Here is a 12,015-nt window from a genome sequence, read left to right as displayed (position 1 = left end):
CCCAGTATGGTTGCTCCCCCGAATACTGTTCGGAGAACAGATAGTTGAAGGCCGTATAGCCGCCGGTGTAGCCTGTCCGTGAAGGATATACTGGTTGACTCTGCCAGCGGTTGCGCGGTCGACAGAAGATAGGAGCGTCGAGAGTGAGGTGCAATATGCTTGACTTAAAATGGCACCCATCTCATTGGAAAATGACCCGCTTGTCTGCAAGACTAGCAGGGCCCATGTATTACCGGCACACATCAATACTTTCCATAAAGGCTAGACTTTCGCATTCAGGAGCGTCAACAAATGGGATATTTGCCGCCATGTCCATGGGAAAGTCATACAGGACCTGGGCCAACAGCTGCAGATTCAAACGTGAGTGCTCCCACTCCGCCAGGGTCTGCAGATACTCGCGGTAGCCGTCGACAAGGGAACTGTGATAGTCATTCACGTATCCTTGACCCTGATCGGGTGTGTCGAGAATACAGTCCAGGGCACTGTCAGCGGGACTTTGCAGTCCGATATTGTTGCTCCGGGAGAGCAACAAAGGCAAGTGTGGTCGGAGAGAATAGTCATGTTTCTGGAAGAATCTGTGTGGTAGAGAGGGTGTCCATGAGATATTGGATTGGATCTCTACGCTATCCTCCCAGAAGTTGATAATCGTCTCTGCACCCGGGAACTGAAGTGATCGACACTATAGGAGCCATTATCGAAGATATTGGTCGACGCCTTACTTGCATACTCGATGTTTTTGGCGTGAGTTCGGACCTGGTAGAAGGCAAACAGTCGATATGTATGATTCCAAGAGGCCAGGTGAAGAGATATCCTTCCGTCTGAGGATACACAGTCGGTCTGGTCCTCCACCGTGTTGTGGTTGAGTGTCAACTGCTGGTATGTCGTGGAGGTCGAGCCCGTGGTGGATGTACTGGACCAGTTCTTGCTCTCCGTCGACAAAACCTCTGCGGAGACTAATGCCACAAGATCCCCAATCTTCCAACCAGGAATATCACAAAGCCAATGTGAAGCAACATCTTTGGCGAGCGCTGAAGCATTAGATTCGACCTGTGTGTGGGAAAGCATCCTTTATAATCGTGGTCCACATTCTATATTTGTGATTAATATTTGGGAGAGCCCCTGAAGGGTTGGGCTTTTTCTGTCCACGTCGTTTCGACTGTTTTCTATCTTGGGGTTTCTAACAGATCGCCATGGGCTGCGTTCCACGATGGTTACCACATAGGGTAATATTGCTATGAATACGCCAACCGTTATCCTCGAGGGATCTACGGAATCCATAGCCGAACAGCAATACTGGCAACCCTTGCATTTTTCACCGGATATTAAGATTGGTCCTGGGGAGATGATCAGGACGAGTACGATAAAATTACTAAATGGAGAAATCAGTTGTGCCGTGTACAGCATGCGTGTCATGCATCGACGTTGAATATTTTAGGGTGATAGTGACTCGTTCGTCAAATGCAACCCCAGAGACCAATTTACCTGAAGCCTCAAGCCTACGATTCAACTCGACATTTCGCCTCACTTCGATTTCGTACTTCCGCTAAGGACGGCTCCCGTCCCCGACATGAAATCCTTTTTCTCGTTTGTCCCATGGCTGCTCATATGCGCTTCCAGCAGCCATGGAAGATACTTGCCTAATTGTGTCGATGAATCTACTTTTTTGACCCAAAATGAGGTCTGTGACGCCCAAGCATTGCCGATGAGCCGCGCGGCAACACTGGTATCTGCCATGAATGTCACTGAAAAGCTGGAAAACCTAATTGAAGTGAGTAAGGGCTCCTCGCGGCTGGGCCTCCCGGCTTATAATTGGTGGAATGAGGACCTGCATGGAGTCAGCTTCTCTATATCCACTGAGAACCCAGTGGGGGAGTACTCGTCTGCCACGTCGTTCGCCACGCCCCTACTCCCTGCTGCTGCCTTTGACGATGAGATGGTATACCAAGTCGCGGATGCCATTGGCACAGAGGCGCGTGCCTTTGGAAACGGCAAGCCGCTCTGGTCTCGACTACTGAACCCCGAACGTCAATCCGTATCGCGATCCACGCTGGGGCCGCGGCTCCGTGTCGAAGATTCTCGCGACATGCAAACACTACGCCGGATATGATCTTGAATCGTGGAATGGATATAGCCGCTATGGATTCCAGGCCAACATCACTCTACATGAGCTCGTCGAATACTACCCCCACCCCCCCGTTTCAGCAATGTGTCCGCGATTCGCAAGTCTCCGCCATTATGTGCTCGGATAAGCTGGTCAACGACACGCCGACCTGTACCAACTCCTACCTAATCGAGCGAATTCTCCGGCAGCATTGGAACTGGACAGCCACGCATCACCATGTGGTCAGCGACTGCGATGTCGTGAACGAGACTGTCGCGCGTACACGCTACAAGCTGACCCTCGCAGAGTTCAGCGCATTGATGTTCAATAGAGGAACCGATCTCATTTGTGCCGGAGACAGTCAGGCCGACGTGTCTGCTATGTATGACCGTTCTCTGTTATCAAAGCAAAGAATGGAAGTGGCATTGCGTCGACGGTACGAAGCCCTGGTATGCGCCGGTTACTTTGGTCCAAATGCTACCGATCCATATGCGTCTTTGGGTTGGTCAGCCGTGAACACAGTTGCCAGCCAGGCCCTGGCGCGTCGGTCAGCCGCGGAGAGCATGGTATTGATCAAGAACGACGGTACACTACCACTTTCGATGCCAAACGACACTAGAACAGCTCTTATCGGCCCCTACGCCAACGCTACCTAGCAACTGCTTGGCAGCTACCTCGGTGTGCCCCCGTACTACCACAGTCCACTTCATTACGCTAAGCAGCTCGGGCTGAAGACCTTCTACGCATCGGGTCCATCGATATCGAACGCCACTACGGGAAATTGAACTGTGCAAATTGAAGCAGCCAGCCAAGCTGATGCGATGTTGTTTTTCGGTGGAAGCGATGTCTCGGCCTCGAGGGAGTTACATAACCGCACGTCGATTGCCTGGCCCTCTGCACAGTGGCGTTGATCGAACGACTCTGTGCTCTGGGAAAACCCTGCGTGGTGATTCAAGTGGGCGATTTGCTTGACGACACTCCTCTTCTCCAGAGCTCGAATTTTTCTGCAATCCTATGGGCGGCATACCCTGGCCAGGATGGTGGACCTGCGATCTTTGATGTCTTGACTGGCCTCGTCCCGCCAGCTGGCCGACTCCCGGTCACTAAGTACCCTGCCCGTTATGTGGACCAAATTCCTATGACCTATATGACTTTGCGGCCTCGCGGGAACCAACCGGGGAGGACGTACTGGTTCGACCAGAACGCAGTGTTGCCCTTCGGATATGGCTTGCACTATAGCAACTTCTCGACGGCATTCTCGCGAAAAAAACATCGCACAATAACTCGCTCTCACAGTCGCCAACCCTCGATATATACCGGATCACGGACTTGCTAGCCGACTGCAACACTTTTTATCTCGATCTGTGCCCGTTGCCACCGATCACAGTGGAGGTGACGAACACAGACCGGAGAACGTCGGATTTCGTCAATTCTTGGCTTTGTGGCCACAACCGTAGTGAACCTCATTAGACAAGCGGTGTACAGTGACAATTTGCGGCCATTCGTATCTCTGGAAAAAGCCTGTGGTGTCCACAGCAGCAGTATCGCAACCGCTCTAGAAGTTAGAATGGATTACTGGCTCTCCAAGCCCCGATCTTCACGTTCTAGATCATTATGATCAGCTTTATAGACTCAGCATTGAGTACAAAGAGAATTGTCTGTGGTTCACATAGAGTAAAGAGGATACCGTAAAGCCTAGCAGGGAAGCTTAACGTCAATCCCATTCACCCGTGGAAGTAAGCTTTGACTTTCGAGTCGTTTCGACTGGCAGCGGGATTTCGACATTTTCCACATAAGGGCCCATAATTTATCTTAGGGAAGCTCGGACTCATTTACTATGGGCTGACTACTGAAACAATAATGACCATCCTCTATATAGTGCAAGTTGCATTGGCATAGCGCACGGCAATGCTCTGAGCCACCATATGTACGCAGCATTTCAAACAGAGCTACGTGCAGAGACCGTGGCGATATAACGGCCAGCAACCTTAAACCCACTTGGCATATGTCTCCATCCTCCCGGAATGGAGTATTCCCGATATACTTTGGACTCATTGATTACTACACACTCGATGGGTCTGCTTTTACAATGGACGACAAACCAGATACAGAAGAACCCATGTACTAGGTTTCGGGAGCTATGAAGAGTAAGTTCTCCGAAGAGATCGTTCCACCACCCGGCTGGAAAAACGTCGGGGACTGCCTTCGAGGTCCTGCCAACCGATCTGTTTTAGTAGTACTCCGAAATAGTCTATTCCATTGTGGGAGAGATTTTCGCGCCAATCAAAGGATTCCCAACTCGATCGGTAATCTGCTGAGTGGCTATCACGCGGATGAAGATGCAAATCATCGAAAGATTCGTCATGGGATCTCGACGCCGAACCGGTTTCGAGGGGCATTGGGTGTCCGGGGGACTAGTAAAATCCGTCATTTCTGTCAACTTTCGACTAAAAATGGTCCCCAAAGAACTATCGTGCGATGTACACTTTAGTCTGTATACAGACTTTGTACTAACCTGTAGAAAGTAACTGAACGCGTCTATTTATAGACACTGCGATCAGTGTCTGGAGACGATACTGGGAGGCTACGCAGACTACCATTTGAAATGCCCGCTACGTACAGAGTAGTATATGGCTGATACCTTAATTGATATGCAGCCGTGCGGGATGGGTGAAAGGACAGGAATTTGTCCTCTCGTGGAAAGCTGCACTGATAGGCATGAGAAGGGAACGTCCGTGGCCCAATGGTTTGCCCGAAGTCTCGAATTGTCAGCAATCCCAATCAATTACGCGGAGGGCTTTCCCCGTTCCGTATTGGCCCAGCAGGGGAACTATGAGATCGTCTCTGCAGGAGACAGCGCTGTTGAAACAATGAGTGAAGCTTAGAAGATAGACCAATGACTGTCACTATAGAGTTTGCCAAGGTCTGCGCCATTTCCTGTCATATTTCCGGCTATTGCTGAGTTGTCGAGTACGAGAATCCACTTTCTATCCACATCTGTAGCGGGTCAATCGATCTTTTTCCGCGCACTCCAAGGATGCTATTGTCCATACCGGTGATGCCTGTGATCTGGATGATCTATCTTTCTCGATCATGGATCAGTATTCGACGCAACTAGGACATAAAATGCCTAGTTATAAGTCGCGCATGAGGGTGCCAGAATGCCGGAACGCTTGTCCTCTTGGCCCCAGCCTCTCTTGGTTCCCCACAACTGGAAGATGTACAGGACATTTGATCCATGGATGCGGCAGACTATGCACGTAGAATTAAGTTAATTTGAATCCATACCCCGTGCACTCTGTCTACGTTCAGCCAGGGGAAGAAATGAAGATTCTTTCACAGCGTATAGGCTTTGCACTCATTGCTTGCTCTTGCTCTTGCTGTGTGTACTTTTAAAATACAAGGGACCTCTATCAATCTCCCCTGCCCTGGTTACTTGTCTTTACATGCCATTCATTTCCTACGTTGTTCTTGCACCTCGTCCGGTCAACTTTTCACAGCACCAGAATGGGGTACAGCTTACACGCCGAACTTTTCGGCTCGTATGCCGTTGGACTAATGGTCATTGCTCTGCGTCTGTTCGTGCGTTGGTCGTCAGGATCCCACAATTTCTACTGGGACGACCTCTGTCTGGGGTCTGTTGTGGTGAGCAAAAGATGATATGTGCCTGTCAGCTTCTATACCGTATAGCTAATTTAGCATTTTTCATTCTGTAGGTTTGGTGGACAATGCACACGGTTTTCCTCTACCTCTTAGGTACGACCGCCAGAATTTTCGATCCCCCGAAACGAACACAGTGAGCGCTAATAATTGGCGAAGATAACACCGGTTCCAACATTGGTCTCAATGAGAAGTCGGCGATGGAAGTCCCAGACAGCGAGGTACACAAACTTCAACAGGGCGGTATATTTGCCTTCCTTGCTTGGATTTCGTACATTTGTCTGGTGTGGTCATTCAAGGGTGTCCTCATGTTTCTTTACAACCGAATCACGTCAGTACCCGTGCGAGTCAAACCCTGTGCCTTACTGATGGGACGACAGAACTGGTTTATGGCAGCATCGCATGACCCTGATCATGGGTGCCTTTTGCGTGTGTACATTCTTGGCCTCTCTGATTTTCGATCTTGCTGTCTGTCATCCAATCCAAAAGAATTGGCAGGTCAAACCGTATGCAGGGGGTAAGCATCTGGTCAGTGTCGTCGGATTTCCATACGCCCAGCTGACAAATACACAGAAAACTGTACTGTCAGGCCACTCAACTATATTGTGATCGAGGTCTTGAACATTGTGTGAGTTTTCACTTGATTTGCAAATGAAGACATGTATCTGACAGACGAACAGAACTGACTTGGGCGTCATGTGTGTCCCATTGCCGCTTATCATCGCGGCCAAAATCCCACCGCTCCAGAAATTCATCTTGGCTCTTCTATTCTCCTCCGGAATATTCGTCATGATTGCCGCTGTCCTTCGTACGTACTACTCGATTTCGAACATCAACAAACTCTCCGTTGCCCTGGGCTGGGCCTCCCGCGAAGCCCTGGTCTCCGTCTTCGTCGTCTGCGCTCCGGGTATAAAGCCGCTCTTTGCAAGATTCAAGTGGTTCCAGTCATTCAAATCCTCGTCCAATGGTTATAGCAGCAACCAGCGCACCGGGCGCAATGGCATGTTCCATTCCAAGTCTGGAAATTTCACCGGTATTAATAGTACCAAGGATGAGGGCAAGCATCCATACGAGCTGGATATTATGAAGAGGAATAAAGATAAGCATGACGACTCGTCGAACGAGAGTCAGGAGAGAATTATTGAGTCTGGGGAGGACGCCAATAGCCCACCCAGAGATCATGCAGGTATTGTGGTCACAACCGAGTATACTTTGGCGCATGACGATAGGGGATCAGCGACATGACCATTGAGTCAGTCTTTATAGCCCTTTTGATTTCCTCGAGAGTGATGTACTATTTCTCTGTATGATAGAACCAGGAACGGTAATATAGTTGACAAGAGTTGTAATGTCAAAGGTCACGTATACTAAGGGGCTGCTACAAAGATGGTCGTAGCGGCCTCCCTGCAACCTCCTCAGATATTTTTATACCTGCTGTTCGTCCCGAGAAAATGCAACCCCCTAGAAAGGTCCCTTCAAGTGAACTGTACCCATGCACCCCCCCTCCACCAAACCCTGCGACCTCGCCTGCGGCATACAAATTCGGGAAACGCGATCCATCCGGCCGGAGTACATTAGCATGCAGGTCCGTTTCAAGCCCTCCCAAAGTCTTCCGTGTCAGGAGGTTCAGACGCACGGCGATGAAGGGACCGTGATGCGGATCTGCAAGTTTATGAGGTTTCATCACTCGACCAAGTCGATCCGGCAAGTAATTACGTCCATTCCGGATAAGCATCAGCTGAGCATCTTTGGTGTATTTGTTGTCGATTTGGATATCCCGGAGATGAATTTCGCGTTTAATCTGCTCAACGTCGAGGACAGGTCCGCCCTGCTCTTTGCCGAGCCTGTTCATTCCAGCCACCAGTTCGGGAATAGTAGGTTCGATCACAAAGTCTACTCCTTCATCCATGAATGCTTGCACAGGACCAGGTGGCGATGAGCTGAGGATTCGTCGGAGTGTCATGAGGAGACTCTTGTTGGTCACGTCTGGGTTCTGTTCCGAGCCAGAAAGAGCAAACTCTTTGCCGATGATACTCTTATTGAGTATGAACCAGGTATAGTCATATCCAGTGCCACAGATGTGTTTTAAAGTCGCCAGAGTATCGCATCCAGGGTAAAGCATTGGTGGTAGGCGTTTCCCGGTGGCATTGAGCCACAATGAGGAGGGCCCAGGGATAATCCTGATTCCATGCTCCGGCCAGATGGGGTCCCAATTTTTCAATCCTTCGGTATAATGCCACATACGGTCGCTATTGATCACACTGGCCCCTGCTCCTTGGGCAATTCCAATCATGCGGCCGTCTACGTATGCAGGAACGCCGATGACGAAGCTCGATGGTGGATGCGGACCAAGTCGATCCAGAGGCCAGTTCTTCTTGACCATGTCAACGTTGGCACCAATGCCCCCGCTAGTGACGAGGACGCTGCTACCGTACAATTCAAAGGCATCAACACTTTTCCGACTGCTCGCGACCCCACGCGCAGTGTTAGACGGCTCGAGCACTTGACCTCGGACGCCAATAGCCGCACCGGTGCTCTCATCGACAACGATCCCATCGACTTGGTGTCTGAATTTAAACTCAACCAGTCCTCTCTCTGCCGCAGCTCGGACTGGCTTCTCGAATGCCTCCAGAACTGCTGGACCCGTGCCCCATGCTAGATGAAATCTGGGAACCTATACATGCCGTAAGCTCACCATGTACGTTCACCAAGGGTGGCGGGATATATACTCACGGAATTTCCGTGTCCTCCTGCGCGTCCATCGCCTCGCTCGGCCCATCCAACACTGGCGAACCTCAGCCCCAGCGACTTGACATAGCGTTCCAGGTGATCGGTCGCGAAATCGACGAATGCCTCGGCCCATTTCTTGGGCCAGAAGTCGCAGTTACGGTCGAAACGCGCAGTGCTCAACCAGTCTTGCATTGCCAGTTCGCGACTATCTTTGACACCCAGACGGCGCTGCTCAGCCGAGTTTACACAGAACAAACCTCCAAGGGACCAAAATGCTTGTCCACCGAGGTTCGCTTCATTCTCTTGGTCCACAATAACCGTCCGGACGTCGCGTTTGGAGAGCTCAAAGGCCGCAACAAGGCCCGCCAGTCCACCGCCGACAATGATAACAGGATGATCGTTTGGTGTCATTTTCAGCTTCCGATATTGTTCATCGAAATCCCCTTGTTAAAGATGCCGGAGGGTGGTCGATAGATAAGGTGTTCGATCCGGGTGGGGGTGGAATAGTTACCTCGGTCCATATCCGTGTAAGGGCGGTGGATTGATAGGAATTGGCAAATCAGACCATCAACGCACGATCAAGCTGCCAGCTCAGTCCGGATAAGTACAGGAGACCAAATGTATAACAAAACGCCATTTGGCTCTAATATATATGTGTGTATCTAGTTGTCACCTCGAATGAGAAGAGATGCTACACTCAGCTCCGACAAAGACACCGAGCTTCTTCTTCAAGTTATCCAGTTGGTAGCGAAGGAGAAGGAGAGAATTATCTGATGATAAGAGGTAAAGTGCATTTTGAGACGGTTAGTCGTATGCTATGTTGATCTGCCGGCTAACGAGAATGTCACGAGTATCATGGCCCTGGAAAATCAGTTTCCTGCTGTCATCGTCGCTTAACTGGCTGTTTCTTCTCGTGCCATGGCCGTCTTGAACCTCGGACAGCGTAGTTGTGAAGTTATTACCGCTCTTTCCGTTCTGAGATAACTCGTACGAGGAGGCGAGTTTGGAAGGACCGCCTCGGGATCGGCTGCCGTACCCGGGTTTTCGGATAGTGTGATCAAGCAGACTGCGGAATAGCGGACGTAATGTTGAGACGTTGCCGACAATCATGCCGACGGCGTTCTCCGCAAATCCCCAGATGACCACATTAGATACGGCGAAGAGATAATCGGTTTGGTTGGTCAGATTGACGGTGTATTTGAGTCGGACACATGCTGAGACAGACGCCCTGATGTGTTTTAGTATGTCAGCCCTGGGACATAATAGCAATATCAATGACAGCTACGTACAGTATACCGAGACTCATCAGTCCGACGATAGATACCTTAGCAGCATGGTTAAGCTTGACGTGCCAGAGCAAGGGAATTGGCCTAGTCGAAGTCAGTCTCGACGGTTATTCAGAAGGTCTACCGATAACTTGGTACGAACATTAAGGCTGTAATCCAGTCCGTGGCAATGTTTACAGCAGTAGTAGCGTAGTAGGCATCCGTCAAAACGTGAGCAGGTTGGCAGTGTCCTCCTTTTTCAAGAAGGCTCGTGTCCCAGGCGGCCCTGTGAGGCTGATAAGTATCGAGACAGACGTTCGTTTGATTGCAGGACCATACTCAATCGGTATACAGTTGACAAGAATGAAAATGAGCGCAATTACGTTCATGATCGTGAACAAGGCGATTACGGCGTACTGAGTGTAAACATACATCTTGCGTCCTTCGGCGACTCGGATCAGCATCCAACTGATGCTGAGCTTGATCGGAATGATGGCGGCGCAGTAACCAACTTCGAAGATGAGAAAGAACTAGGCGTTGGTTAGTGCTAGGTTGGTTGGCGAAGTGACTGATGTGAAACCTTTTGACCCCCAGCCTGATACTTGACGTTCTCAGGCTGTTGCAACCGCCAATTATGAATGCCGATACCATTGAATGCGCCCCCAAGGCAGCCCGCCACGAGTACGCAGAACGGTACCTGTTTCATGATAGCTGTCAGCTGCACTATGTCCCAGACATTGACAAATGACACATACCAATGCCGCAGTCATGATCCAATCTTCCGCTCCCCACGACTTTCTGCTTATTCTACAATACATCCGCATTCCGTAGGTTATAAGGGCGAGTATAGTCAACGTGATGACACTGCCGGCCAGATTTGGCGCATCGTCGGCGATTATGGCCATGGTTTCCACGATGAACCAAGGGGTCGTTTCGTACTGTATGCGAAAGGTGAGTGGTAGGTGACTGGGCCACAGATTGAAGGCCGGCGCAGTGATTTTAATACATGACCACTTCAGCGGTGGTGATAGGCGATTTCCCGTGCAGTGGATACTCATTTAAAACCCCAATGTAAGGTCCACTGCGATTCGGCTCTGCGATGCGGAAATCGGCAACTAAGCTATATATGTAATACTTGGCGTTTGAAATCTCTTCACGACCCATCATTGAACGCCGATCCTATGTCGAGCCTTTCCCTAAGAAGTCTAGAAAAGGCGAATATTACCCATACGGAGTACTCAGTACGCAATGTTGCCACTAGTGGTGGTTCGCTACCGGCTCAATTAGCCCTGTACTCAGCAAATCCATCGTCTCCTCGATGTTAGCCAAGGCTATCTTGGCGAACCATTATTGTTCCATACCCCAACTCCCAAGAAAAAAAAAAAGAAAAAAAAAAAAAAAAAATACAGTAAGAAGATCATGATCTGGACAAATACGAAATAACACCGGAGATGATAATCGAGATTGTTCAAGGTAATTCTCTAAATATGGCACAAGTCTCCGCTCTCGTCGTGATAGTCCGTCGTGGACATTAGTCAAGCGTAGAATACGGAGATTAGCATAATTTGGCGTTTAATTGACGGGCCGGGTTTCGGCTCTTAAGGCTAAGGCGAATTAAGATTAGTACATCTTCGAGACCCGTTCAGACCTCAGGATCAGCACTGTATGTTGGATTCGAGTGGGTTTTGAGGCGTAGGATCAAGGAGAAGAGTCGGAATGCACTCCGTAGAGGATTGCAACTGGTACTTTCTTTTTCATTTTATCGCTAGTATGTCAGTAGTACATGGTCGATAACCGTCTACTCGGTAGTCGATGGGGACGTGCAGATATTCTGGGCCACTCTACTCCGTACTGCAGCCCCTTAATTAACTAGCACAACTGTTGAATCAGTTCCCCCGCCAATGGAGCAGGGGAATGACACATCTCCAGTGCAATCAACCTGTACCACCAAACATGTTCGCTTGACTATCTGCTGCGCTATCTCGAGAGTCGGGTGGACGCTGTGCCTGTGGCAGATCCCTGAATCATTGTGGATATTTTGGATGGTGACTGAGAAACAAGACTGGGGCACCATACTGTAGTTCATCTCAGCCCCGCGGTTGCTATCATTACCGAGAGTGTTGCAAAAGAAGCCGTTTCCTTCACTCCATTGGTGCTCGCAATTGAATCGTGAAGACGCTGTAGCTGCATGGTCAACGGGCGAGGGACTCACAATCGGTATTAGAGACGGCGACAGTGCACGACTCAAGAGCAAACTGG

At 49.9% G+C, this 12,015-nt stretch overlaps 6 protein-coding genes across 6 annotated transcripts; 3 read left to right on the top strand and 3 right to left on the bottom strand.

Moving 5' to 3' along the window:
- Positions 1-229: 229 nt before the first annotated feature.
- On the bottom strand, positions 230-1,065 carry ASPGLDRAFT_39149 (uncharacterized protein; the record flags this gene model as incomplete). Its single annotated transcript, XM_022545034.1, has 2 exons — positions 230-575; positions 623-1,065. 2 exons carry the CDS (start codon positions 1,063-1,065, stop codon positions 230-232), a joined length of 789 nt encoding a protein of 262 aa, XP_022396833.1.
- A 502-nt stretch (positions 1,066-1,567) lies between these two features.
- Positions 1,568-2,757, top strand: ASPGLDRAFT_69522 (uncharacterized protein; the record flags this gene model as incomplete). Its single annotated transcript, XM_022549381.1, has 3 exons — positions 1,568-2,032; positions 2,073-2,171; positions 2,203-2,757. The coding sequence occupies 3 exons, from the start codon at positions 1,568-1,570 to the stop codon at positions 2,755-2,757; spliced, it is 1,119 nt and encodes a 372-aa protein (XP_022396832.1).
- Positions 2,758-2,996: 239 nt separating this feature from the next.
- On the top strand, positions 2,997-3,649 carry ASPGLDRAFT_1502726 (glycoside hydrolase family 3 protein; the record flags this gene model as incomplete). The annotated part of the gene is made up of 1 exon (XM_022542128.1): positions 2,997-3,649. A coding segment is annotated over one exon (441 nt), but the record flags the coding sequence as incomplete, so codon positions are not given.
- A 1,959-nt stretch (positions 3,650-5,608) lies between these two features.
- ASPGLDRAFT_1502724 (uncharacterized protein) lies at positions 5,609-7,130 on the top strand (the record flags this gene model as incomplete). Its single annotated transcript, XM_022542127.1, has 5 exons — positions 5,609-5,746; positions 5,818-5,857; positions 5,921-6,092; positions 6,142-6,340; positions 6,434-7,130. 5 exons carry the CDS (start codon positions 5,609-5,611, stop codon positions 7,004-7,006), a joined length of 1,122 nt encoding a protein of 373 aa, XP_022396830.1. The 3' UTR covers positions 7,007-7,130.
- ASPGLDRAFT_157437 (FAD-binding dehydrogenase) lies at positions 6,993-8,944 on the bottom strand. The gene is made up of 2 exons (XM_022542394.1): positions 8,495-8,944; positions 6,993-8,435 (listed from the first exon to the last, which is right to left on the bottom strand). Exons 1-2 carry the CDS (start codon positions 8,900-8,902, stop codon positions 7,140-7,142), a joined length of 1,704 nt encoding a protein of 567 aa, XP_022396829.1. The 5' UTR covers positions 8,903-8,944; the 3' UTR covers positions 6,993-7,139.
- Positions 8,945-8,991: 47 nt separating this feature from the next.
- On the bottom strand, positions 8,992-10,773 carry ASPGLDRAFT_77083 (uncharacterized protein). Its single transcript, XM_022549877.1, has 6 exons — positions 10,512-10,773; positions 10,337-10,453; positions 10,096-10,286; positions 9,920-10,042; positions 9,781-9,861; positions 8,992-9,719 (listed from the first exon to the last, which is right to left on the bottom strand). The coding sequence occupies exons 1-6, from the start codon at positions 10,659-10,661 to the stop codon at positions 9,296-9,298; spliced, it is 1,086 nt and encodes a 361-aa protein (XP_022396828.1). The 5' UTR covers positions 10,662-10,773; the 3' UTR covers positions 8,992-9,295.
- Positions 10,774-12,015: the final 1,242 nt, after the last annotated feature.

Source organism: Aspergillus glaucus (assembly GCF_001890805.1).
Source record: "Aspergillus glaucus CBS 516.65 unplaced genomic scaffold ASPGLscaffold_25, whole genome shotgun sequence".
NCBI lineage: Eukaryota > Fungi > Ascomycota > Eurotiomycetes > Eurotiales > Aspergillaceae > Aspergillus > Aspergillus glaucus.
The sequence above is the reverse complement of the archived record's forward strand: the minus strand, read 5'-3'. Positions and strand labels throughout refer to the sequence as shown.

Coding starts and splice junctions, on each gene's coding strand:
- ASPGLDRAFT_157437 (XM_022542394.1), bottom strand. CDS start 8,902: ATGACACCAAACGATCATCCTGTTATCATTGTCGGCGGTGGACTGGCG. Junction 8,436..8,494: donor CAGGAGGACACGGAAATTCC/GTGAGTATATAT, acceptor CGGCATGTATAG/GTTCCCAGATTTCATCTAGC.
- ASPGLDRAFT_77083 (XM_022549877.1), bottom strand. CDS start 10,661: ATGGCCATAATCGCCGACGATGCGCCAAATCTGGCCGGCAGTGTCATC. Junction 10,287..10,336: donor ATCAGGCTGGGGGTCAAAAG/GTTTCACATCAG, acceptor ACCAACGCCTAG/TTCTTTCTCATCTTCGAAGT. Junction 9,720..9,780: donor CTGATGAGTCTCGGTATACT/GTACGTAGCTGT, acceptor AAAACACATCAG/GGCGTCTGTCTCAGCATGTG.